The sequence below is a fragment of the Pseudophryne corroboree genome, chromosome 6, assembly GCF_028390025.1.
Source record: "Pseudophryne corroboree isolate aPseCor3 chromosome 6, aPseCor3.hap2, whole genome shotgun sequence".
In the NCBI taxonomy this organism is placed as follows: domain Eukaryota; kingdom Metazoa; phylum Chordata; class Amphibia; order Anura; family Myobatrachidae; genus Pseudophryne; species Pseudophryne corroboree.
The window spans coordinates 613,377,327-613,403,829 of record NC_086449.1 but is presented as its reverse complement, the minus strand read 5'-3'; the positions used below and the strand labels follow the sequence as shown (position 1 = coordinate 613,403,829).

Below are 26,503 nucleotides of genomic sequence, written 5' to 3'. Positions count from 1 at the left end.
GAGTAAACCGCTTCATCAGTTAGGGGCATGCTTTCAGTGTAATAGGTCATGGGTTCTAATCCTGGGTATGACACTTGTAAAATGTGTATCTACAGTATAATAAAGACTGTGTGATTTGTAAGGTGCAATGACCAGTGAGGAAGTCGGCCACTGAAGAGATAGCAGCAGCTATCAATTAACTTAATTCAATAGTGTCACAGAATGGGAGGAGAGGTGCCCCCTTCAGAGCAGGAACCCGGCGGCAGATAACTCCGTTGCCTCCCAGAGTTCTGCCTCTGCATCTTGCACAATACATGAAATGATACCTGTAGTTAGAAGCTTCATTTGATTTGGGAAAATACTCCACTTTATCTCTCTCCACGGCTTGATACATCTCCCGGAAAATATCATGTCTTCCTTTCACTTAATTAACAAGTTAAATTAATTAATTAATTGTCCTGTAAACAGGGTAAGAAATTCACAGTATAAGATAATGTTATAAAGGCTTGTCAATACCTCCAGGTACATTTACATTGATTTATCATTCACATTTGTTCCATGCCAGACAGAGGCGGATTGGGAACGTAAAGTGGCCCTGGAAATATATGAAAAAAGTGGCCTTATGTAGGTTGGAGTAAGTCAGCTATAAGTGGGGGCCAACACAAATTGGGCTTAAGCAAATTGTTAGTATTACCCACAGTGGAAGTAAGCAAGGCTAATGCAGCATGGTAGGCAATCACATCACCAGCAGTAGGATCGTGTCACAGGAGGTGGAGATCACACCAGTAGCTGAGGCATTGTATTGGTAGCAGTGGTGCAAGTAGAAAAAAATTCCTATAGCGTACAAAAAATGGGTGTGGCCAAATGCCACATGGGGCATGGACAATGAAAATGGGGGCGTGATACACATATGGGGGAGGGGCAGATGCACATATGACCCCAATAGTGCCAGATACACGTTGCCCCACAGTGCCAGATACACGTTGCCCCACAGTGCCAAATACACATTGCCCCACAGTGCCAAATACACAAATGCCCCCAGAGTGCCAAAAATACATTGCCTTACAGTGCCAGATACACAGTGCCAGATACACATTGCCCCACAGTGCCAGATACACATTGCCCCACAGTGCCAGATACACATTGCCCCACAGTGCCAGATACACATTTCCCTGCAGTGCCAGATATGCTCTCAGTGTCAGTTATGGCCCCAGTGCCAGATACACATGTCCCCGCAGTGCCAGATATGGCCACAGTGCCAGATACACATGTCCTCCCAGAGCCAGTTTTCCCCCAAGGGCCAGATACATATGTCCCCCCAGTGCCAGATATGCCCTCAGTGTCAGATATGCCCCCAGTGCCATATACACGTCTCCCGCAGTGCCAGATATGCCCACAGTGCCAGATACACATGTCCCACCCAGTGCCAGATATGCCCTCAGTGTCAGATATGCCCCCAGTGCTATATACACGTCTCCCGCAGTGCCAGATATGCCCCCAGTGTCAGATACACATGCCCCCCTAGTGCCATATATGCCCCCAGTGCCAGATACACATATCCCCCGCAGTGCCAGATATTCCCCCAGTGTCAGATATGCCACCAGTGCCAGATACACGTCTCCTGCAGTGCAAGATATGCCCCCAGTGCCAGATACACGTCTCCAGCAGTGCCAGATATGCCCCCAGTGCCAGATACACATGTCCCCCCAGTGCCATATATGCCCCCAGTGCCAGGTACACATGTCCCCCAGTGCAAGATATGCCCCCAGTGACCCTCATTCGGTGCGGGTGTCACCGTCTTCCTTCAATTCAGCGCCATCCGTGAGCCAATCAAAGCTCGCAGTCCGGCAGCCTTGGGTGGCGGTCCGCGAGCTCCGATTGGCTCACGGGCCGGCGCTGAATTGAAAGAAGATACGGAGGGCAGGAGAACGAACGCTGCGCTCTCCTCCCCTCAAGCAGCGGCGCCGGTGAGCAGCGGAGGGAGGGGAGCGGCGGCGGCTAAATTCTTAAGGGTACGTCGTACCCACCCACTTGCACCGCTGACTGGTAGGCAGTCACAGCACCAACAGGAGGATCTTGTCACAGGAGGTGGAGATCACAACTGTAGGTGGAGCATTGCACTGGTAGGCAGTAACAACAGCACCAGCAGGAGGATTGTGTCACAGAAGGTGGAGACCACACCAGTAGCTGAGGCATTGCACTGGTAGTCAGTCACAGCACCAACAGGAGGATCATGTCAAAGGAGGTGGAGATCACACCGGTAGGTGAGGCATGCACTGATAGGCAGTCACAGTACCTATGGTAGCTACACCCCTATATAAATATAACACATTTAACTGTGACAGGGAAGGTGGCCTCTCTCAGCTGTGTTTCCCAAAGCAGCTGCACCTATGATAGCTACACCCTGCATATAACACATGTAATTGTGACAGGGAAGGTGGCCTCTCTCAGCTGTGGGCCCCATAGTAGCTAGCTGCACGCCTGCACCTATGGTAGTTACACCCTTGTATATAACACGTAACTGTGACAGGGAAGGTGGCCCCTCTCAGTTGTGGGTCCCAAAGCAGCTGCACCTATGGCATCTACACCCTGCATATAACACATGTAATTGTGACAGGGAAGGTGGCCCCTCTCAGTTCTGCATAGCAGCTGCACTCTTTGTACTTATAGTAGCTACATCCTTGTATATAACACATGCAACTGTGACAGGGAAGGTGGCCCCTCTCAGCACTGGGCCCCATAGCAGCTGCACTCCCTGCACCTATGGTAGCTACAGCCTGTATATAACACATGTAACTGTGACAGGGAAGGTGGCCCCTCTCAGCTCTGGGCTACATAGCAGCTGCACTCCCTGCACCTATGGTAGCTACGCCCTTGGTGAGCCCCGCATGGGGCTCTGTTGCACTCGTACCCTCCACCGGCAATCTGGTGGCCAGGATCCCGGCATCAGGATGCTGACCGCTGGGATCCCAACCGCCGGTTACACGATCCCAACGCATGATAGAGCATATGGTACTTGCCTATTCTCCCGCCAATGTCTTGGAGACTCCAGGATAGCAGGCACCAAGGTGTAGGCATATCTTCAGTAATGCCTCAGTTCCACACGCTGATGCCCACTTCCAGCTGATGATGCTATTCCTGCTGGATCCCATCATCATGGCCCCTTCCCCGGCTTTACAATGATGTAATTGTGGCTTTATATACTGTGCCTTGATGATGCAATTCTGCTGTCATGCCCCTGCACTGTCCACATGGTTGCGCCATACCCCTCCAAACTGGCAGCCAAGAACTTGGTAAGTGTGTGATATCTGGGTCCTGTAGCTCACCAGCAAAAAAGTATCTATTTTTTAACCATTTCATCACCCCCACATCCACTGCATTCAATGGGGTCTATGTACTAAGCCTTGGAGAGAGATAAAGTGGATGGAGATAAAGTACCAGCCAATCAGCTCCTTACATTTTTCAAACCCAGCCTATAATATGACCGTTAGCAGTTGATTGGCTGGTACTTATCTCCGTCCACTTTATCTCTCTCCAAGGCTTAGTAAATAGACTCCAGTATTTGTAACGAGCCCCAGTGCTTTAGCCTACCAAACACCCACCACCACCACCACCATAAGCTTATCAAAGTCCTGACCCTACCAATTCTAGAACATCCCTGGGGTGGGGGTGAGGATAAGTATATCTCCAAGGTTTATCCAATTAGCCATCGCAAGCTGTGGCTTACCAGGGATTTCATTTCCCCTTCCTCAGGTCAGCAAAACAAAATCCCCAGAAGCATCCAAAAATGGGGCTGCAGCTGCAAAAAAAAACAAAAAAAAAACCACAGGTTTCAGTGAACCTGGGTGTTTTCATTGTAATTTTTTTTTTTATCCTAATTGGATAGTATGTAAAATAAAATAAAAAATCTGTGAAACGTCTGAAAAAATGGTAATTTTTTTTTTCTTGCACCCAGTGTTTATGGCGCCTAATTTGATACCCCACCGGAAGCTCATATTCCCAATGACCTTCCCTCTACACAGTCTACACCAGGCATTCCCAACCATGGTCCTCAAGGCACACTGACAGTGCAGGTTTTAGTAATATCCAGGCTGCAGCACAGGTGGCTTAATAAGTAGCTCAGTTATTTTGATTTAACCATCTGTGCTGCAGCCTGGATATCACTAAAACCTGCATGGTTGGTGTGCCTTGAGTACCGCGGTTGGGAATGCCTGGTCTACACAAAACTAACGTATGTTCTCTTTCTACAGCCATACAACCCACTGACCCCAGGCCATCAAGTGATTGGATCGTAGAGCCCCAATCCCATGTAACGGGATCATACAGCTTACAAAGAACCTTTTTAATCTGGCTGAACCAATTGCAATATGTACAGTAGCCAGGGCCCGTTTCTTGGGGCAGGCGAGCAGTGCAACCGCACTGGGCACCCGCCGCGGCACTAACTGTGGCTCCCTGCTACCCCCTCCTATTTCTCCCCGAGTAACCCGCTCGGGGGGCGGAGTTTCACGGAATGACGCTGTTGCGTCGTTACGTCACGACGCATCCCCGTCACTACGCAAAACTCCCCCCCCCCCGAGCGGAGTACAGAGGGGGATCCAAGTTAGGAAGAGGGAAAGGCCGGCGTGAGGAGCGACTGGTGAGGCGGGCCGAAGAGCGGTAATCGCCTCTGTAAGTATTCACTCTCTCTCTCTCAATGTGTAAAATGGGGACACCTGCCGTAATGTGTGAAATGGGGACTCTTGCCTGCCGTAGTGTGGGGATTTAATGTATCAAGGGCATTGCGGTGTGTGGCATAATATGGTGCAGGGGGCATTACTGTGTGAGGCTTAATATGGTAGAATTTTTTTTTCCTGTGGTGGTCGTGATCTGTTGGAGCAGGGTCAAAAACTGGATTGTGAGGTAGTCTTTTCAGAAGAGGCCATGCCCGTTTAAATGAGGCCACACCCATTTAGATGAGGCCACGCCCCCTTGCCGGGAGCGCGCAAGTTTTTTTTTTAATCTAGGTGTGTGTGTGTGTGTGTGTGTGTGTGTGTGTGTGTGTGTGTGTGTGTGTGTGTGTGGGGGGGGGGGGGGGGGGGGGGGGGGGGGGACATTTTTAAATCTCGCACTGGGAGCCAAATTGGCTAGAAACAGCCCTGACAGTAGCATATTATATACATACATACATACACACACACACACACATATATACTTGTGTTTCCAATTGTAACAGAATATGTTGGTGTTACATAAATAAATAATTTTAAACAACAACAATATTGCACATCCATTGTCAATGATAGTGCCTATGTGGCATATTGTGGTCAGTTCCTTGAAGCACAGTAGATAGAATATCCCATAGATAAAAACAATCTTTGTGACTGAGGCAGTTGAATGGAATGATTCTACAACAGCTACATACTTTAAAATGTTTGTATAATCCCCCCCTGTGTTTTTGTTTAATGGTCTCCAAGGCTCTAGCACAGTCAGGCCTGTCCTAACTTAGCCTCAATGAAACGTATACACAAATGGTCTCAGAACACTCATATAAATTTTTAGGAAACAAAAAGCATATACACAGTAGTCTCAACTAAAAACCAATGTTTTGATACACACAGAGCTACTTAAAATATTATACTATACACAGACAACGAATGGTGCATGGTGATCATCAAAGGAACACATGCTATTACATGTACAGTATAATTATACAAAGAAAAATGGAAAGTGGTGGGCGCAACTCCATATAATCTTACATATAAGAAAACGATGGACTGAAGGATTCTCTCTTAGTCCGACAGCAAGGGCTTAGTGGGTCTGAAGTGAACTCTCTCTGTATGTCTTCTCAAGGTATAGTTTTTATCTCGGTATGAAGAGACAAATCATAGAACAGACCAGTTGGACAAAAGACAACAGATTTAATCACACTAAGCACTCACAATTTGACAGTTAAAACGAGCATGTAACCACATGTGAAGTGGATGGGGCTAGCTGGCATCTGGTACTCAAATTACCCTCCCAAAAGGTACTGGAAACTCCGGAATCCACAGCACATCAGGAGAAAATGACAGTCCAGGTCAAACAGCTAGAGCCCTTCATAATCGAACGCCACTGAATGAGCCGAAATTCACATTATAGCACACTGTATGAGCTGAAATTCACATTGTAGCACACTGAATGAGCCGAAATTCACATTGTAGCACACTGAATGAGCCGAAATTCACATTGTAGCACACTGTATGAGCCGAAATTCACATTATAGCACACTGTATGAGCTGAAATTCACATTATAGCACACTGAATGAGCCGAAATTCACATTATAGCACACTGTATGAGCCGAAATTCACATTGTAGCACACTGAGCCGAAATTCACATTATAGCACACTGTATGAGCCGAAATTCACATTGTAGCACACTGAGCCGAAATTCACATTATAGCACACTGAATGAGCCGAAATTCACATTATAGCACACTGAGCCAAAATTCACATTGTAGCACACTGAATGAGCCGCAATTCACATTATAGCACGCAGAATGAGCCGAAATTCACATTGTAGCACACTATATGAGCCGAAATTCACATTACAGCACGCAGAATGAGCCTAAATTCACATTACAGTACACTGAATGAGCTAAAATAATGCAGGCACTGGGGGCAAGGGGAATCCTACCCCCTTATTAACTTATACTGGGGCAGCGAGGAAAAAACACACAGGGGGGAGGGAGGGAGACGTGGCACATACACACTTTAGCTAGGAGGGGGGACATATCATACACTTTAGTTAGGAGAAGAGGGGGGAGAAATGGCACACAGACACTTTAGTTAACAGGGGAGACATGGCACACACACTTTAACTAGGAGGAGAAGGGGGGTGGAAGATATGGCACACACACATACACACACACACACACACACTTTAGCTTGGAGGGGAGGAGACATGGCATACATTGACACCTACTCGTATTTTGGAGTCCGACTCCGCAGCAGCATGAGGAGTCGGGATGGAGGCCGGGTCCCGCCGCGGTGTTGGGAACGGGGTGGAGAGCGTCCTGACGGGGAGAAAGAAATAGAGCGTCCTGACGCGCGTACAGGGAGGAGGGGGCGTGGTCAGAACAGAGGCCGGCGGGGACAGGCTACAGTGATTGTGTACACTGCTGCCTATGCCGTCCCTTCTCTGTCTCCTCAGAGAACGGACGGCAGAGGCAGCAGTGTACACTACACAATCACTGTAGCCTGTCCCCGCCGGCCTCTGTTCTGACCACGCCCCCTCCTCCCTGTACGCGCGTCAGGACTCTCTCTCTCTCTTTCTTTCCCCCGCTGCGCTGCACCGCTCTCCACCCCGTTCCCAACACCGCGGCGGTACCCGGCCTCCATCCCGGTGCCGGTATGTGGAGGGGGGGCGTTCGTCCTAATCGCCCCCCGCTAAATCCGCCACTGGTGTGAGCAGGGAATTATCATGGAGTTATTGGGGAGAGACAGACCATAGTGTGTGTGGGGGAGGAAGGAGAGATATACCAAGCAATCCTTTTTCCAAACACTCATCTCTTCTCAGTCCTCCAGTCCACGCCGACTCTTTGAAACTTTCAACACTCTCCTTCGCCCCCCTCCCCTCTTCCCTCACTCCCACTGACTTTGCCTCCTTCTTCATCTCCAAAATTGAGGATATTCAAAATTACATCTCCTCCCGTCACCCCTCTGCTGCCCCCCTGCTCCCACCATCCCTCCCGTCCATCTATCCCACTCTGTCCTGCTTCCGTCCCACCTCAGACAAGGAAGTCCACTCCCTCATCTTATCCTCTCCCCCCACAACCTGCCACTTGGACCCCCTCCCCTCCCGTCTTCTCCGCTCCCTCCCCCCCTCTGCATGCTCCCACCTTGCTCACCTCTTTAACCTATCGCTCTCTACTGGCATCTTTCCCTCACCATTCAAACATGCTCTGGTGTCCCCTATTCTCAAAAAAGCCAACCTCGACCCTTCATCACTCACTAGCTAGCGCCCCATCTCTCTTCTCCCTTTCGCCTCCAAACTACTTGAACGACTGGTCTACAGCCGTCTCACAAGCTACCTCTCTGACCACTCCATCCTTGATCCACTACAATCTGGCTTTCGCCCACTCCACTCCACCGAGACTGCCCTGGTGAAAGTCACCAGTGACCTGCTTTCGGCCAAATCCAAGGGCCACTTCTCTTTGCTCATCCTTCTGGACCTCTCTGCTGCCTTTGACACCGTGGATCACCCTCTCCTCCTCCGTACACTCCAAAATGTTGGCATCTCTAGCACCGTCCTTGACTGGTTTACCTCATACCTCACTAACCGCTCCTTCTCTGTGTCTGCCTCCGGAACCACCTCACACCCTTCCATCCTTCCTGTTGGTGTCCCTCAGGGTTCTGTCCTAGGCCCCCTTCTGTTCTCCCTCTACACCTCTTCCCTGGGTGCGCTCATTAACTCCTTTGGCCTTCAATACCACCTCTATGCTGATGACACACAACTCTACCTCTCCTGATCTGTCCCCCTCTGTCCTCTCTCAGCTCTCCAGCTGCCTCTCTGCCATCTCCTCCTGGATGTCTGAGCGCTCTCTGAAGCTCAACATGGATAAAACTGAACTTATTATCTTTCCCCCAGCCAGAGCAACACCCCCTACAAACATCTCTATCACTGTTGACAACACTATCATCTCCCCCGTTCCCCAACTCCGCTGCCTGGGCGTCACTCTTGACTCCTCCCTCTCCTTTGCACCCTACATCCAAGCTCTGGCGCAATCTTGTCGGTTCCAGCTACGCAACATTGCTCGCATCAGGCCATTTCTCTCCCAGAGTGCAACTAAACTAATCATCCACTCACTGGTCATCTCACGACTTGACTACTGCAATGTGCTCCTCACTGGCCTCACTTGCTCCCACATCGCTCCCCTCCAATCTGTCCTCAACTCTGCAGCTAGGCTCATCTTCCTCTCCCGCCGCACCACTTCTGCCACTCCCCTTCAACAAAATCTACACTGGCTCCCATTCCCCTACAGAATCCTCTTCAAACTCCTCACCCTCACATACAAGGCCATCTCTAATTCCACTGCTCCCTACATCTCCAACCTCCTCTCCCTTCATACTCCCTCCCGCCCACTACGGTCGGCTGATGACCGTCGCCTCTCCTCTGCCTTGGTCACTGCTTCCCATGCACGAGTTCAGGATTTTGCCCGTGCTGCACCCCTTCATTGGAATGCGCTCCCCCGCTCCATTAGACTCTCCCCGACCTTGCAAAGCTTCAAACGGGCATTGAAAACCCACCTATTCATCAAAGCGTACCCCTCCAATGCATAACCTAGTCCTTAGGCTGCTCCTCCATCCCCCTGCTCCAGGCCTTGGACATCTCTGCTTTGCTCGCATACCACCATCAGGCTTACCTGCTTGCACCTCATGTCATCTGTCTGTTGCCCCTCCCCACTAGATTGTTAGCTCTTCAGAGCAGGGCCCTCTTTCCTCTTGTCTAAACCCTCTTCTTGACACATTTCACTCAGCGACCATCTTTACCTGCTTTCTCTCCTGCTGGTAAAGGCTCATCTCTATCTATGGCCGCCAGCCCCAAGTAGTACAATGATTACTCCTTCGCTACTTACATCTAAGCTGTATTATGTTTTGAGAATTGTGTTGCTCTTTGTTACCTGCACTCCATTTTTGTTATTTATTTACTGTTATGCTAAGTTTTGTCTCCCTGTACTGTCCTTTGTACGGCGCTGCGAAACACTTGTGGCGCCCTATAAAAAAAATGTAATAATAATAATAATAATAATAATAATAATAATATACAAATTTACATATCTGTATACTGTAGATAAATAAAAAAATATATATTTATTTAATAACAGTTTATTATATAGCGCAGAAAATTTTGTTGCTCTGAGGGGGCCCCAGAGATATCTCTGTACCAGGCCCCAAGATTTCTGTTGCCGGCCCTGACCCCAGGTATAGTAACAAGTATATAAACAAATCAAATAAGATCCATCAGTCATCAGCAATCATTATCCTAAAGAAAAGGCGCAAATGAGAATTCTTCATTCAGCCCTGAGGGGCCATAGCATCCAGATGGTAAATCCACCTGCATTCTTTTTGCAATAGAAGCTTGTGTCTATCCCTCCCCTTCTTAGGGGTGGCACATGGTCAATTGGCATGTAAGAAAAGTCACTCAGTTTATGTCCATGGGTGACAAAGTGTCTCGCAACAGGATTTGTACTCCCAACAGGTGCAAACGCAGGATTTAGTCAGGGGGGTTTCCGTGTATGTAAATATGTAATATATATATATATATATATATATATATATATATATATATATATATATATATATATATATATATATATATATATATATATATATATATACACACACACACACACACACACACAGAGTATATAACAATGTTCTCCACGAAGTGGAAGGTACACTCACGCGAGTATATAAATCAGTCCAAATATAAAAGCATAAGCTTTATTGTGATCAATGGATAGCCTCAATGTCGACGTTTCGGTTCAATTGCGAACCTTTCTCAAGACTGGCAATACATGATCATAGTATCAACATCAAATTTTCATAGGCTTGAAAAAATCTGTAACAAGAACACAAAAGTGCATATTAGGAGACTCAGTCTCCCAGGCCTTATAAACACTCAAATCATATCATGCCATCTATGTGTGAGACATATGCATGCTAATATCCACATCCTAGCCCATCCCCACCTACATCAGTGGTGAAAAACTGTAAAAACAACATGGTGTCATACCACCTCCATCTGTGGTAATCAATTCGCCTCCATGGGGCCTAACTCACCTCAGGCAGACATGACCCCAATAGGAAGGAGGTAAACTAAGCAGATGTGTGTTCCAAACCAATCTCATGCTTAGAAGGAATACATATATGTCTAGAACAATGAAACCATACAATCAACCTAATGACCAAGAACGGTATAATGTGGGGTCACATCACCTTATGGTGCTCACATAACACATACCTCTAAGTCCAGCTGCTGTTACCCAGATGCAGCAACAGGGTATAAACCGATGCATACACTAAATAATCAATGCAGAAACATGGTAAGCATCTGCTTCAAATGGATAAACCACCCCCTTAAGGGTATTACTTACTGTGCTATAGAGGATCTGTGGCGTCCCTGTGCTGCATACCTGTTGCCAGCCACAGGGTCTCTATTTAAAGCTCCCGGACCGGATGTAGCCGGAAATCCTGGGAGCACCCGAAAAAAAAATGTTTATTCTAAACCTTTGAGTAAATGTAATGGCCAATGTACCAATTCAGCCTCTAATCGGGCACAATGGGGTCGATTAGCCCACCGAAGATACTCCCACCGCATAAAGCAGTGAAGGAGCTGAAGCCGCTGCCGCCGGTCCGGAGCCGCATGCATTATGCTTTTATATTTGGACTGATTTATATACTCGCGTGAGTGCACCTTCCACTTCGTGGAGAACATTGTTATTTCCAGTGGACTGTCATGGTCTATTAGGAGCACCTGCCACGCTGGAACCAATGAGATGAGAGTGCAGGATCTACTTGGAGATTATATATATTTCATATTCATACATACACAAACATACATACATACCCAAGCACACAAACACACATATATACATAAATACATGCCTACAAATACATACAAACTTCATATACAGTATACTGTACATACTGTATATGTTATACATATATGTATATACATACACACATACGAGATACACGCTGTATCATTTGATCTAGGGTACATTGGATAAATATATATATATATATATATATATATATATATATATATATATATATATATTGTAACACTGTAGGGGTGCAAGGCGCCTTTTCCTGGGGAATATGGCCGCACGCAGCAGCTGAGGAACAACACAAGTCCAGTTTCTGGTACAACTGACCCCGGCCAGTTTTATTGAAACAGAAAATAAAACAAAACCCAAAAATAAAAATACCTTGCCTGTCCGGCACTAACTAAACATAAGATATTCCTAACTGTCACTAAACAAAACACAGAGTTCTTCAGTACATACTGTATAGCTTACTTGCATCAGAAAGCGTGTCTCTCACACACAGATCCTCCAGCCTTCCCAGGCAGTCTGCCCATACTAATCAGGTTAGAAGCACTATAACACTCTTACACAGCTGAAACCCTGATTAGCCCTCTGTGAGGCCAAAGACCCGAACTGGGCCCAATGTCTAGAACTCGCCTTATCTCTCTCTCAGAGCCTTTACCCAGCTTTTACAGCAAACTGAAAAGGTTCAGACAAAACAAAAAGCATTTTTCCTAGAAGTTAACATTTTCTAAAACATGTAAGACAAGAACCTGGGACAAATATACCTGCCCTCAAACACTATCCCAGTGTTCTTGTCACATATCCCCCTCCCCTGTTTCGACCTAGGGGCCGGAACACTTGTAGCCCCCAAACAAAAGATGCGAGACAATGCATCTGCGTTGGCCAATTGTGTTCCCGGTCTATGTTCGACAGTAAACTTAAAGTCCTGCAACGCTAGAAACCATCTAGTTACACGAGCATTCTTGCCTCTATTTACATACATCCATTTTAAAGGGGCATGGTCTGTCACTAGTCTGAATTGTCTACCCAAGAGGTAATACCTCAAGGTATCTAGTGCCCACTTAATAGCCAAAGCCTCCTTTTCCACAATGGCATACCTTTTTTCATGCTCATTGAGTTTCCTACTCAAATAAATGATAGGGTGTTCGTCCCCATCTCTGGTTTGGGACAGCACAGCACCTATCCCTACCTCTGAGGCATCTGTCTGTACCACAAATTCTTTTGAAAAATCTGGTGTTATCAACACCGGTTGTGAACACAAAGCCACTTTTAACGCTTGGAACGCCTTTTCTGCATCAGGGTTCCATTTCACCACATTTGACTGCTTCCCTTTGGTAAGGTCTGACAACGGCACCGCTGTGGTCGCAAAATTAGGAATAAACCGTCTATAGTACCCAGTAATTCCCAAAAAAGCCCTTACCTGTTTTTTATTCACTGGACGAGGCCAGTTTTGAATAGCATCAACTTTATTCAATTGGGGCCTAATCAGACCTCTGCCTATGGTGAAGCCCAAGTATTTGACCTCCTCCATTGCGAGGCAGCACTTCTTTGGGTTAGCAGTTAACCCTGCCTCTCTGATTGAGTCCAGTACTGCTTGTACTTTAACCAAATGGGACCCCCAGTCTGTACTGTGAATTACTACATCATCCAAATAGGCAGCTGCATATTTTCTATGGGGCCTCAAAATTTTATCCATCGCCCGTTGAAAGGTTGCTGGAGCCCCATGCAACCCAAAGGGTAACATCTTATACTGGTACAGCCCCTCCGGAACCGAAAAGGCTGTTTTTTCTTTGGCGCTATCAGATAAAAGGTATTTGCCAGTAACCTTTGGTCAGGTCCAATGTGGTGAGAAACCTGGCTGTTCCCAGCCTTTCTACAAGCTCATCCACACGGGGCATGGGGTATGCGTCAAACTTGGACACCTCATTTAACTTACGAAAGTCATTACAGAAGCGTATGCTACCGTCGGGCTTCGGGATGAGCACTATGGGACTGGACCACTCACTGTTAGACTCCTCTATGACTCCCAGTTCTAACATGGTTTTAACTTCCTTAGAAATAGCTTCTCGCTGAGCTTCAGGAATCCTATATGGCTTTAAATGAACCCTGACCCCTGGTTCTGTGACAATGTCATGTTTTATTATGGTCGTTCGGCCAGGCAGCTCTGAAAATACCTCCCTATTTTGGATGAGAAATTCTTTAACCTGATTGTTCTGATCAGCTGATAATGTCTCTGACACCTTCACTGCGGGAAGCAACCGGGGTGAAGACACCGAAGGGCAAGGCTCCGCTGACAGAGACAACCTATCTTTCCAGGGTTTGATTAAGTTAACATGGTAGATCTGTTCGGGTTTTCTCTTTCCCGGCTGGTATACTTTGTAATTAACCTCATTCACTTTTTCCCTAATCTCAAATGGACCCTGCCATTTAGCTAGGAATTTGCTTTCCACAGTGGGTACCAAAACAAGAACTCTATCTCCAGGAGCAAATTCCCGTATCTTGGCACTCCGGTTATAGACCCTCTGTTGAGCACTTTGGGCCTGTTCCATGTGCTCTCTGACAACAGGTACCACGGCTGCAATCCTATCCTGCATTTGTGTTACATGCTCAATAACGCTTCTATAAGGAGTGGGCTGTCCTTCCCACGTCTCTTTGGCAATATCCAACAGCCCTCTGGGGTGTCTACCACACAACAAATCAAATGGAGAAAACCCCGTAGAGGACTGAGGAACTTCTCTGATGGCCATTAACAAGTAGGGCAACAAACAATCCCAGTTTTTCCCATCTCTCTCAACAACCTTTTTTAACATACTTTTTAATGTTTTATTAAACCTTTCCACCAACCCGTCAGTTTGGGGATGGTAGATGGACGTCCTGAGGTGAGTGACCTTAAATAACTTGCACAACTCTTTCATGATCCTTGACATAAATGGAGTACCTTGGTCAGTCAAAATTTCTTTTGGTATTCCCACTCTACTAAATACCTGCACCAGCTCCCTAGCTATCGCCTTGGTTGTGATAGTGCGTAAAGGGACAGCCTCAGGATATCGAGTGGCATAGTCCATAATTACCAGGATATACTGATGGCCCCGAGCAGACTTTAACAAGGGCCCCACGAGATCCATGGCTATTCTGTCAAACGGGACCTCTATGATAGGCATGGGAACTAGTGGGCTCCTGAAATGGGGTCTAGGGGCATGATACTGGCATTCAGGACAGGAAGAACAATATTCAGACACTTCTTTATAAACCCCTGGCCAAAAGAACCTTTGTAAAACTCTTTCAGTGGTTTTTTCTGCCCCTAAATGTCCTGCGGTAACGTGACTATGAGCTAAATCTAGTACCGTTCTCCGATAAGGCTGGGGAACTACCAGCTGTTCCACCACATCCTCACCCCTTTTGACAATGTGGTACAAGAGCTCATTACAGATGGCCATGTGGGGATACGTAACCCTGTCACCTGGTACCACAGGTTCCCCATTAACAATCTTAACATTCTCTCTAGCCTTTATTAAGGTAGGATCCTTTAACTGTTCAGACGCAAACAGATCCTTCTTTACCTCCAGGTCAGGCACGCTTTCAGTTCTAACTACTATGTCTCTGTTCCCGGCAAGAGGGTCCTCACTGGACTCCCCATCTGTCACTTCCCCAGCCAAACTAGCAAAAGGCAAAGGGCCAGAAAGTTCCGAAGACCCACGTACATCCATAAAATCACCGGTATTATCAACTGGCTTTTTACTTCTCACATCTGTTGATAACCGTGATTCCCACAGTTTCCAAAAATGAGGAAAATCCCTCCCTATTATGGCCTCATGCACCAAGGTAGGGACCAGTCCCACTTTAACCATTGCTGACCCACAACAAGTTTCTATATTCACCTCAGCAGTGGCATAATGTTGGGTATCCCCATGTATGCAAGTTACCCCAATAGGTATTTGCTGGACCTTTAAGGGGTTCACTAACCCAGCTTTCACGAGGGTAACTAAACTTCCTGAATCTAGCAAGGCCTCTACCCGGTTACCCTCTAAGAACACATCACACATTTGTTTTTCCAGCTCAGGTGAAGGTACCACAGTACAGGCTAACCTAGCAAAGAAAGACATTCTGCGACATTCAAAGGCAGCATCACATTGCATGGGTTCTTGCGTGACTGGGCAATTGGCAATAACATGACCTGGCATACCACACCTAAAACATTTAACCACACGATTATCAACCCGTTTGGGCAGCATAGACCGTTCTAGCCCCATTGGCCTGTCTCCAGGGCCAGTGTTTACAGTCTCTCCAGCCCTGCGTTCTCTTAACCGCCCAGCAACGTTTTCCCACGGAACAGTCTTACCAGTCTTTACTGAAGGGCGCTGTCGAGGATCTATGGGTTGCTGGGTGGTCATCAGTAGTTCCTCTGCTGCCAAATACCTCTCTACCATGTCCACTAATTGGTCAGCAGTACCCGGGTTTCCATGGCTCACCCACTTGCGCAGGACCATGGGCAAAGATCTCAAGTAGCGGTCCATGACGACTCTTTCCACCATCTGGGGACCAGTTAATGTCTCTGGCTGTAGCCATTTTTTTGTTAGCTGAATAAGGTCGTGCATCTGGGAGCGCGGAGGCTTCTCCATGGCGTACAGCCAACGGTGCACCCGTTGTGCTCGTACTGACAGCGTGACTCCCAGGCGGGTCAGGATCTCAGTCTTTAGTTTATCATAGTCCCGAGCCTCAGCAGGGCTTAAATCAAAGTAAGCTTTTTGGGGCTCACCTGACAGGAAAGGTGCCAGCAGACTGGCCCACTGTGCTTTTGGACAGTTCTCACGCTCTGCAGTCCTTTCAAACGTGGTCAAGTAGGCCTCCACATCATCAGCCTCTGTCATTTTCTGCAGGAAGTGACTGGCCCGTATAGAACTAGAGCTGGTCGGAGCACTGACGGCCACATCTCCAATCCGGGCTGCAAGGCTCTGCACCACTTCTGTTAAGGCCTGTCTATCCTGACGCTGTTGCCTGTAAAGTTCATCAACAACTGCCTGCTGTTGTCTCTTATTTTCCTCCATTGCCACCTGCTGCTGTCTTATATTTTCCTCCATTGCCACCTGCTGCTGTCTGTTGGCCTCCTGCTGTAGTCTCCAATTTTCCTCCATTGCCACCTGCTGTTGTCTCCTATTTTCTTCCATTGCCACCTGCTGCTGTCGGTTGGCCTCCTGCTGAGCCGCTGTAGCTTGCAGCAAGGCTTTAAGCAGATCCTCCATGTCGACAGATTTTTCAGGCGGCTTTGTAGCTGCTTTCACCCAGGACATATCAAACCCTCAGGGGTGAGTCTCAGTAACTTCACACTGGGCTGTATCTGCATAAACCACCGTTTTCTGCAGGCCTCACAAAGCTGCTGCTTTCACTTATGCGCAGAACGGTGTGCTCGCATTCTCCACCAAGTTGTAACACTGTAGGGGTGCAAGGCGCCTTTTCCTGGGGAATATGGCCGCACGCAGCAGCTGAGGAACAACACAAGTCCAGTTTCTGGTACAACTGACCCCGGCCAGTTTTATTGAAACAGAAAATAAAACAAAACCCAAAAATAAAAATACCTTGCCTGTCCGGCACTAACTAAACATAAGATATTCCTAACTGTCACTAAACAAAACACAGAGTTCTTCAGTACATACTGTATAGCTTACTTGCATCAGAAAGCGTGTCTCTCACACACAGATCCTCCAGCCTTCCCAGGCAGTCTGCCCATACTAATCAGGTTAGAAGCACTATAACACTCTTACACAGCTGAAACCCTGATTAGCCCTCTGTGAGGCCAAAGACCCGAACTGGGCCCAATGTCTAGAACTCGCCTTATCTCTCTCTCAGAGCCTTTACCCAGCTTTTACAGCAAACTGAAAAGGTTCAGACAAAACAAAAAGCATTTTTCCTAGAAGTTAACATTTTCTAAAACATGTAAGACAAGAACCTGGGACAAATATACCTGCCCTCAAACACTATCCCAGTGTTCTTGTCACAATATATATATATATATATATATATATATATATACATACATACATACATACATACATATACACACACACACACACAGTATGCTGTTAGTCCGGCACTTCACTTACTTCAAAGGTAATTGCCCAGTTGCCTTTAGTGTAAGAGAGATATATACAGGAAGGATGCTGTGGAACTCAGAGACTTGTGATGGAGAAATATATATATATATATATATATATATATATATATATATATATATATATATATATATATATATATATATATATATATATATATATATATATATAGTTAAGACAAATTACCGGCACTCACTGTCTTAAGTGTAGAACGCCTGGGTGCCCTCCGTCACTCACGTGCATGTAATCTAGTTGTATTCCGGCGGCACTCACTCAGGACTTGTACAGCAAATCAATAAAGCAGAGACAACGCTCTTAACTCAGTTAACGTTTCAGATTTATATCTTTCGTCAGAACAGCGAAAGATATAAATCTGAAACGTTAACTGAGTTAAGAGCGTTGTCTCTGCTTTATTGATTTGCTGTACAAGTCCTGAGTGAGTGCCGCCGGAATACAACTAGATTATATATATATATATTGTAACACTGTAGGGGTGCAAGGTGCCTTTTCCTGGGGAATATGGCAGCACGCAGCAGCTGAGGAACAACACAAGTCCAGTTTCTGGTACAACTGACCCCGGCCAGTTTTATTGAAACAGAAAATAAAACAAACCCCAAAATAAAAATACCTTGCCTGTCCGGCACTAACTAAACATAGGAAGTTCCTAACTGTCACTAAACAAAACACAGAGTTCTTCAGTACATACTGTATAGCTTACTTGCATCAGAAAGCGTGTCTCTCACACACAGATCCTGCAGCCTTCCCAGGCAGTCTGCCCATACTAATCAGGTTAGAAGCACTATATCACTCTTACACAGCTGAAACCCTGATTAGCCCTCTGTGAGGCCAAAGACCCGAACTGGGCCCAATGTCTAGAACTCGCCTTATCTCTCTCTCAGAGCCTTTACCCAGCTTTTACAGCAAACTGAAAAGGTTCAGACAAAACAAAAAGCATTTTTCCTAGAAGTTAACATTTTCTAAAACATGTAAGACAAGAACCTGGGACAAATATACCTGCCCTCAAACACTATCCCAGTGTTCTTGTCACATATCCCCCTCCCGTTTCGACCTAGGGGCCGGAACACTTGTAGCCCCCAAACAGAAGATGCGAGACAATGCATCTGCGTTGGCCAATTGTGTTCCCGGTCTATGTTCGACAGTAAACTTAAAGTCCTGCAACGCTAGAAACCATCTAGTTACACAGTGCCAGGTATACAATTGCCCCCACAGTGCCAGGTATACAAATGCCCCCACAGTGCCAGGTAAACAATTGCCCCCACAGTGGCAGCCAATTGCCCCCACAGTGGCAGCCAATTGCCCCCACAGTGCCAGGTATACAAATGCCACCACAGTGCCAGCCAATTGCCCTCACAGCAGTGCTGCAGCTGCTTACCGCTGCTGCTGCTCCTCCGGCTGTGATGTGAGGTGTCAGGAGCTCTCAGAGCGCGCCAGCACGGCTATGTCTGGCGGCGTGTAGAGGACTTCCAACCAGCCGCCGGTTCGTGAGCCAATCAGAGCTCGCAGACCGGCAGTGGCGGCTCCTGATTGGCTGCCGGTCCGCGAGCTCTGATCGGCTCACGAACCGGCGGCTGGTTTGAAGTCCGCTGCACGCCGCCAGACATAGCCGCGCTGGCGCGCTCTGAGCTCCTGACAGCTGAGACACGCTGCCGCCGGACTGAGCGGCAGCGTGTCTCAGTGACACAAGAGGGGGTCGGCTGGTCCGGCCCACGTGGCCATCGGCCCTTCTGGCATTTGCCAGAAGTGCCAGATGGCCAGTCCAGCCCTGGCTCAATGTACACAAACTTTGTTTTTATACACAAAGTTATAAAAAATATTGGCTAAAATGACCTTCAGGCTGTGTGTATAAGGTGTATATGAAGGGTGTGGTTCATCAAATCGACAGTGTCTAGGTCGACAATGTTTAGGTCGACCACTATAGGTCGACGGTCACTAGGTCGACATGGATGGAAGGTCGACCGGGTTTTTAGGTCGACATGTGCTAGGTCGACAGGTCTAAAGGTCGACATGAGGATTTATTTATTTTTGTGTCGTTTTCTTCGTAGAGTGACCGGGATCCCAAATTAGTGCACCGCGTCCCCTCGCATGGCTCGCTTCGCTCGCCATGCTTCGGGCATGGTGCCTTCGCTCCGCTACCGCTTCGCTCGGCACACTTTACCGTTCCAATCGTAGTCCACGTGGATCGTTAAGTATGAAAAAATTCAAAAAAAGAAAAAAAAATGTGAAAAACTCATGTCGACCTTTAGACCTGTCGACCTAGCACATGTCGACCTAGAAACCCTGTCGACCTTCCATCCATGTCGACCTAGTGACTGTCGACCTATTGTGGTCGACCTAAACATTGTCAACCTAGACACTGTCGATCTTCAGACCGGATCCCGTATATGAAACATAAATGCTTTCTGTGCTTAGACTTGGGTCCCATCGCCATGATATCTCATTTTGGTATGCAGTTATTCCAAAATACGGAAAAATCCAATATCCAAAATATTTCTGTTCCCAAGCATTTTGGATAAGGGATACTCAACCTGTATCTTACCCACCTGCAGTGCACATGGTTTTACCCAATTGATAACTTTTTTGGTTTGCTAATAAACGTGAATAAGGCCCTTAATCTGTGCTGAAAGAAATTACTAAATATATGAATAAAGTTGCAGAGGATTTAATCCAGCCAAATAGGTAAACATATTAGAGAATAGAACAGGGAGAGTTGATTGACAGGCATAATCATCTAGACAACATGGACTTTGACTTTCAGGACAAATTTCACTAGTTTACAAAAGGTCAAAAAAAATCTAGACAGCAGCTGTAACAAGAAACAATTTTAGGATAAAAAAGGTATCCCAGCAGAGACCATTCTTGTGGAGACTTTTTTATAAATAAAAATGTGTCAATGACAAATGCGGCCACCATAAAAGGATCTATAGGGATAATGTGGCTCTCAATGGAATCAATACATTGTATTCAAGTTTCATATGTACAAGTGAGAGAACATATACAATATTTGGTGAAGTTAATGCCATATCCCTGCACTGTTCAAATAGAGAGTTATAGGACATTTGTGAAACCCATGCTAAAAATGTGTAATTGACAAAAGAGCAATAATTGTTTTAAACATACTGGTATGTAAGCAAATCTCTGTTTTAAACATATTAGTATATAAGTGAATTTCTGTTTTAAACATATTAGTATGTAAGTGAATTATTATATCACATGGTAGGGTGGATTCTGCAAATATGTTTTGGGATTGAGCCTGCTACTAAGAACTGTCCACCTCATACAATAGCATTCCCTCAAATGGCAGATTACCTTCAAAGTATGTGATCGTATTTGTCCTGTTTCTGAGTTTTATTTATATTTTTCAGTGACCATTTGTGTGAATTTTTATCATGTAGAATCTCATTTAGTAATGTTATGCCTGTGTGTTCTTAAATAATTCAGATATGCTTGACTTCTATAGCACTACATTTATGCATATGGTTTATAGTAACTTGTTAAATTACAGTTTGTTTCTATCTTGGAATCTGTTAAGTGTAACCAGTGGTGCAAGTAGAAATTTTTTCCGTAGTGGAACGGACAGTAAAAATGGGCATGGTTACAAGTCATGAGGGGGCGTGGTCACACAAAACTAGGCCAGTGGCTACATGACAATTGAGGCTTGGCCACATCATGCCACAGACTGTAATGCCCCTTACACATTATGCCAAATACCGTAATGCCCCTTACACATTATGCCACACACCGTAATGCTTATTACACATTATGCCACATACCGTAATGCTTATTACACATTATGCCAGACACCATAGCACATTATGCCACACACTGTAATGCCTTACATATGCCCTACGGGCGCTCTTCACACCATCGCAAGGGGCTACGCCCCCTTAACCCTTGCATGCCTATCTGGGATTCAATATTTGTATTATATGGAGTATTACCTGCATTCCTTTGTTAGTGGTTAAATATTTCACAATGAAAGGGCGTGCGATGGTGATGGAGGCGCAGCCCCTTGCGATGGCGTGAACAGCACCTGCAGGGCACGATGTACAGAATGTAGCGGGTGCGGGGGGGACTGCGGATGGGGGAGGGTGTCTGAAGATGCTGCGGGTTGAGGGGGGGTGGAGTCGGGAGGTGCTGAGGGTGGGGTAGGGGCAGAGAAGTGGGGGCTACAGATGGGGGAGGGGTCCGGAGGCTCTGCAGGTGGGGGAGGGCTGCCACGGGTGGGGGAGGGGCAGGTGCGGGATGTTGCGGATGGGTGAAGGGTTCCGGAGGTGCTGTGGGATGGGAAAGGGCAGGGGTGCCAGGGGTGGGGTAGGGGGTCTGGAGGCGCCACCGGTGGGGAAGGGGCAGGTGCGGGTGGTGCAGCGGATGGGGAAGGGGGTCTGGAGGTGCTGCATGTGGTGGAGGGGCAGGTACGGGGGTGCCGTGGGTGGGGGAGGGGGGGACCGCGGATGGAGGAGGGTGTCTGCAGATGCTGCGGGTGGATGGGGGGCAGGTGTGGGGGGAGACATATGAGGGGTGGATGGTGGAGGGGGTCTGGAGGTGCTGTGGGTGGTGGAGGGGCAGGGGAGTGGGAGCCACGGGTGGTGTAGGGGGTCTGGAGGCACAGCGTGTGGGGGAGGGGTGGAGTGCCACATGTCATGGAGGGGAAGGTGCGGAGGTGTGGTGCATTGGGGAGGGGTCTGGAGGCGCTGCGGGTATTGTACCTGCCAAAAAGATAGTTGGAGGGTATGCAGTAACAGGGCCAGGACAGGGGTGACAGGGTCAGGACAGGGGCGACGGGGCCAGGACAGGGGCGACGGGGCCAGGACAGGGGCGACGGGGCCAGGACAGGGGCTACAGGGCCAGGATAAGGGTGAAAGGGCCAGGATAAGGGTGAAAGGGCCAGGATAAGGGTGAAAGGGCCAGGATAATGGTGAAAGGGCCAGGATAATGGTGACAGGGCAAGGCCAGGGGTGACAGGGACATGACAGAACACAGGGCATGGGAGAGATTGGTATTAGGAACAAAACAGTGGTGACAGACAGATGTGTCTTACCGGAGTCACTGCTGCTGGCTGCTGCTTTTCCACTCCAACCTGTTGGGATCTGCTGCTGGTGGAGACTTGGCATGGCTGACTCTCTCAGGCTGGAGTCCTGCTTCCTCTACCCATCCGCATCCCTCCCCCCCACTCCTCAGTCACACACCGCGGACCTCGCGCGGCTGCCGGGCACTGTGGTAAGGGGAAAGTGGGAGTGACTGGTTAGCCCCCAGGAGACGCTGCGGCTGGAGGGAGGAGGGGGTCATAGCATGCATGCGTTGCAGACCTCGCGTCTGCCGGGCACTGTGGTAAGGGGAGACTGGGAGTGACTGGTTAGCCCCCAGGAGACGCTGCGGCTGGAGGGATGAGGAGGTCATAGCATGCACGCGGCGCATACCTCGCGGCTGCCAGGCACTGTGGTAAGGGGAGACTGGGAGTGACTGGTTAGCCCCTAGGAGACGCTGCAGCTGGAGGGAGGAGGGGGTCGGAGCCTGCAAGCAGCGCTGCCCGCCGGCTAAAGTGTGTGAAGGAGCTGGGCGCACCTCACTGCGGGCGGCAGCGCTGTATCTAGCGGTGGGGTTGCCGGGGCTGGAGATAACAGAGGCAGGTACGGAACCTGCACAGCAGCAGGTGCCCCACAAAACTGCAGCTAAGAAGCGTGGAGTGTGCCAGAAAGTGACGCTCCCCCACTCCAGAGAGACCCTGCTGAGTATGCTTATGTGGGGGGTCAAGCACACAGTGAGCCGGTGCCCGTCTGTCTGTACGGCGTAACCCCTCACACCCCCCCATACCTCCCAACTGTCCCGATTTTCGCGGGTCAGTCCCATTTTTTGGGGTCTGTCCCACTGTCCCACCCGTGGGCCGATGTGTCCCGCAGTGGGGGGGTGGGGGGGGGCAGTTGGGAAGCTCCTGTACTCGCTGTTCTGCTTAGCAGAGCAGCGGTGAATAGACGCATGCGCACAGCGTCTATTTAGTGGAGACAGAGGGAGAGGGGGCATCAGGGGGTACGAATTAAGGGGGGGGGGGGGGGTCCGGCAGCAGAGCCGGATTAAGGGGGGCCCAGGGGGTACGTACCACGGGCCCCACAGTTTTAGCCCCCCCCCCCAGCTGGAGTAGCTCTGTCCCAGCTCTGAAGCTCCCCCATCCTGCCAGCAACAGCAGCAGCATTGTGCTACAGTCAGAACACGCTGCTGCGTGTTGGCAGGTCTGTGGTGTTGCAGGGAGGCAGCAGCCTCCCTGCTTTCTTCTGCCTGTGCGCGTTTGTAGGGGGGAACGACCACCTCCTCTGGATTTACCCCTGAGGGGTCAAAATCCTATAAAACAAAACAAAACACAATTCCCGGAATTTGCATAAGGGGGCGTGGCCACGCGAACCGCGATTAGGTCACGCCCCCAAATCTACAGCAGGCACAGCAATGAGATAGGGCTCTCCCCTGTCTCAAGTGCCCTGGGCCCCCCTGGACTCATAATCCGCCCCTGGGGGCATGCCAGCAGCTCACAGAGCGCTGGGCATGCCCCCTCACTGATGAAAATGGTGGCTCGCGATCGCGGGTCCTCCCGTGAAGCCATGCCCCCTTTTCGTTGGTCACACCCCTCTTCGCAGCGCGTGTCCCTCCTTCTGCCTGAAGAAAGCTGGGAGGTATGCACCCCTGTCTGTCTGAAGAAAAGCTGGGTGGTATGCACCCCTGCCTGTGCCATGCCCATACCATCTGCTTCTGCTCCTAGTCTCCTATAGATTTGCCCAGATCTGTGATTTATTTGACTAACTCCACCCAGTGTTGTGACTCCGCCCAGCGTTAGCAAATGAGGCACAAAGTCACAGATCTGGGCTATTATATAGGAGATTATGCCACACACCGTTATGCCACTGACACCATTTTATGTCCCACACACAAAAAATGCCCCTTATAAATTATGCCCTAGTGGTGGGCTGGTGGTACTGAGTACCACAAACACATTTCCTAATGGTACTCCGTACCACTCTACTTTCAGCACTGTGTGTAACTGAAAACTTCCCAATAGTGTCGCTAACTAATATTAATGGCGGCATTTATTTTAAATAGTGAGTGCAAAATATATTTTGAGGGATTTTAGTTACTTTTCGACAAACCACATTTATTAGTTATGACATAGGGCCATCTGCCCCAAACCTGGAAAGAACAACCCAGCAAGAAATGTGGGTTCTGATATGTTTAGTGCCTCATGCTATCTTAAAACCAGAATCCTCCTCATTTAATAACGAATGCAGGCCCTCATTCCGAGTTGTTCACTCGCAAGCTGCGTTTAGCAGCTTTGCACACGCTAAGCCGCCGCCTACTGGGAGTGAATCTTAGCTTATCAAAATTGCGAACGAAAGATTAGCAAAATTGCGAATAGACACTTCTTAGCAGTTTCTGAGTAGCTCCACACTTACTCGGCATCTGCGATTAGTTCAGTGCTTGTCGTTCCTGGTTTGACGTCACAAACACACCCAGCGTTCGCCCAGACACTCCTCCGTTTCTTCAGCCACTCCCGCGTTTTTTCCAGAAACGGTAGCGTTTTTTCGCACACACCCATAAAACGGCCTGTTTCCACCCAGAAACACCCACTTCCTGTCAATCACACTACGATCACCAGAACGAAGAAAAAACCTTGTAATGCCGTGAGTAAAATACCTAACTGCATAGCAAATTTACTTGGCGCAGTAGCACTGCGGACATTGCGCATGCGCATTAGCGACTAATCGCTCCGTTGCGAGAAAAAAATACCGAGCGAACAACTCGGAATGACCACCGCAATATTCTAGCAAAAATGTAAGTTTGTATATTTTGGAATCAATACCCACAATATGACTTGTGCCTCTGTGGTGGGATTTAAGTTATTTTAATAATATATACTATAACTTGTTAATACAATGATGCATTAAAGAGAACCATACCTGCTAATAGACTGTCACTGCCTAACACATCTTAATTGACTTAATTCTGTCAAACAGAACTTACTTTAACTTTATAGATTTCAATTTGTAACTGTAAATCTATAAAAAGTAGTAGCAATAATGGGGTGTGGTTCATTAGGTCGACATGCATTATGTCGACATACATTGGGTTGACTACTGAAGGTCAACATGGTCATCAGGTTGACCTGTACAAGGTTGACATGAAAGAAGGTTGACATGACTTTTTGGGCTTTTTTTGGTGTCGTTTTCTTCGTAAAGTGACGGGGAACCCCAATTAGTGCACCGTGTCCCCTCGCATGGTTACTGTTCCCAGTTGTCGTCCACGTGGATCGTTAAGTATGAAAAAGGTGAAAAAAAAACTGAGAAAAACTCATGTCGCCCTTTTTGCATGTCAACCTAGTGACCGACCCAATGTATGTCGACCTAATGCTTGTCGACCTAACGACCACCTCCCCAATAATGACTTACTGTAATCGAAACCATCTGGTAGGTTCCATCACAATTACCAATGGTGGCAGGAATCGAATAGTGTGCTTTTTTAAGTGTATCCTTCAGAGTTGTATCCAGAACACAGATCAGTAATAGAGTTTTGCACTTTCCAGAAAATAACTGGAACATTTCACTGCCAATTAAAAGGAAATCCTACTTATTTAATAAAATGTTACAAAATGTTGGATTTTAAAAATGATGGTAATCATACAGTGGTAATCATACAGATAACAAATCAGTGTTCCATGTATCTGTTGTGTTGTATGACATTTGTACTCTGCAGTACTTTATTATCAAGGATGAATAGTTCGGCACATTTTTGTGCAAATCAAATTTTACTGCAATTCTGGATTGGAGCAGCAGTGCGAGTTTTGA

General features: G+C 47.7%; 1 protein-coding gene across 2 annotated transcripts in view; it reads right to left on the bottom strand.

The window, feature by feature from the left end:
- NEURL1B (neuralized E3 ubiquitin protein ligase 1B) overlaps positions 1-26,503 on the bottom strand; it is a 751,932-nt gene that overhangs the window by 688,210 nt on the left and 37,219 nt on the right. The window contains exon 1 of one of the 2 annotated variants that reach the window (XM_063928071.1): positions 306-425. The exons of the other annotated variant lie outside the window; for it this stretch is intronic. Within the exon in view, the coding sequence (XP_063784141.1) occupies positions 306-390 (85 nt within the window). The 5' untranslated portion in view covers positions 391-425. Of the gene's footprint in view, positions 1-305; positions 426-26,503 lie in introns of those variants that run through there. 2 annotated transcript variants of the gene reach the window in all.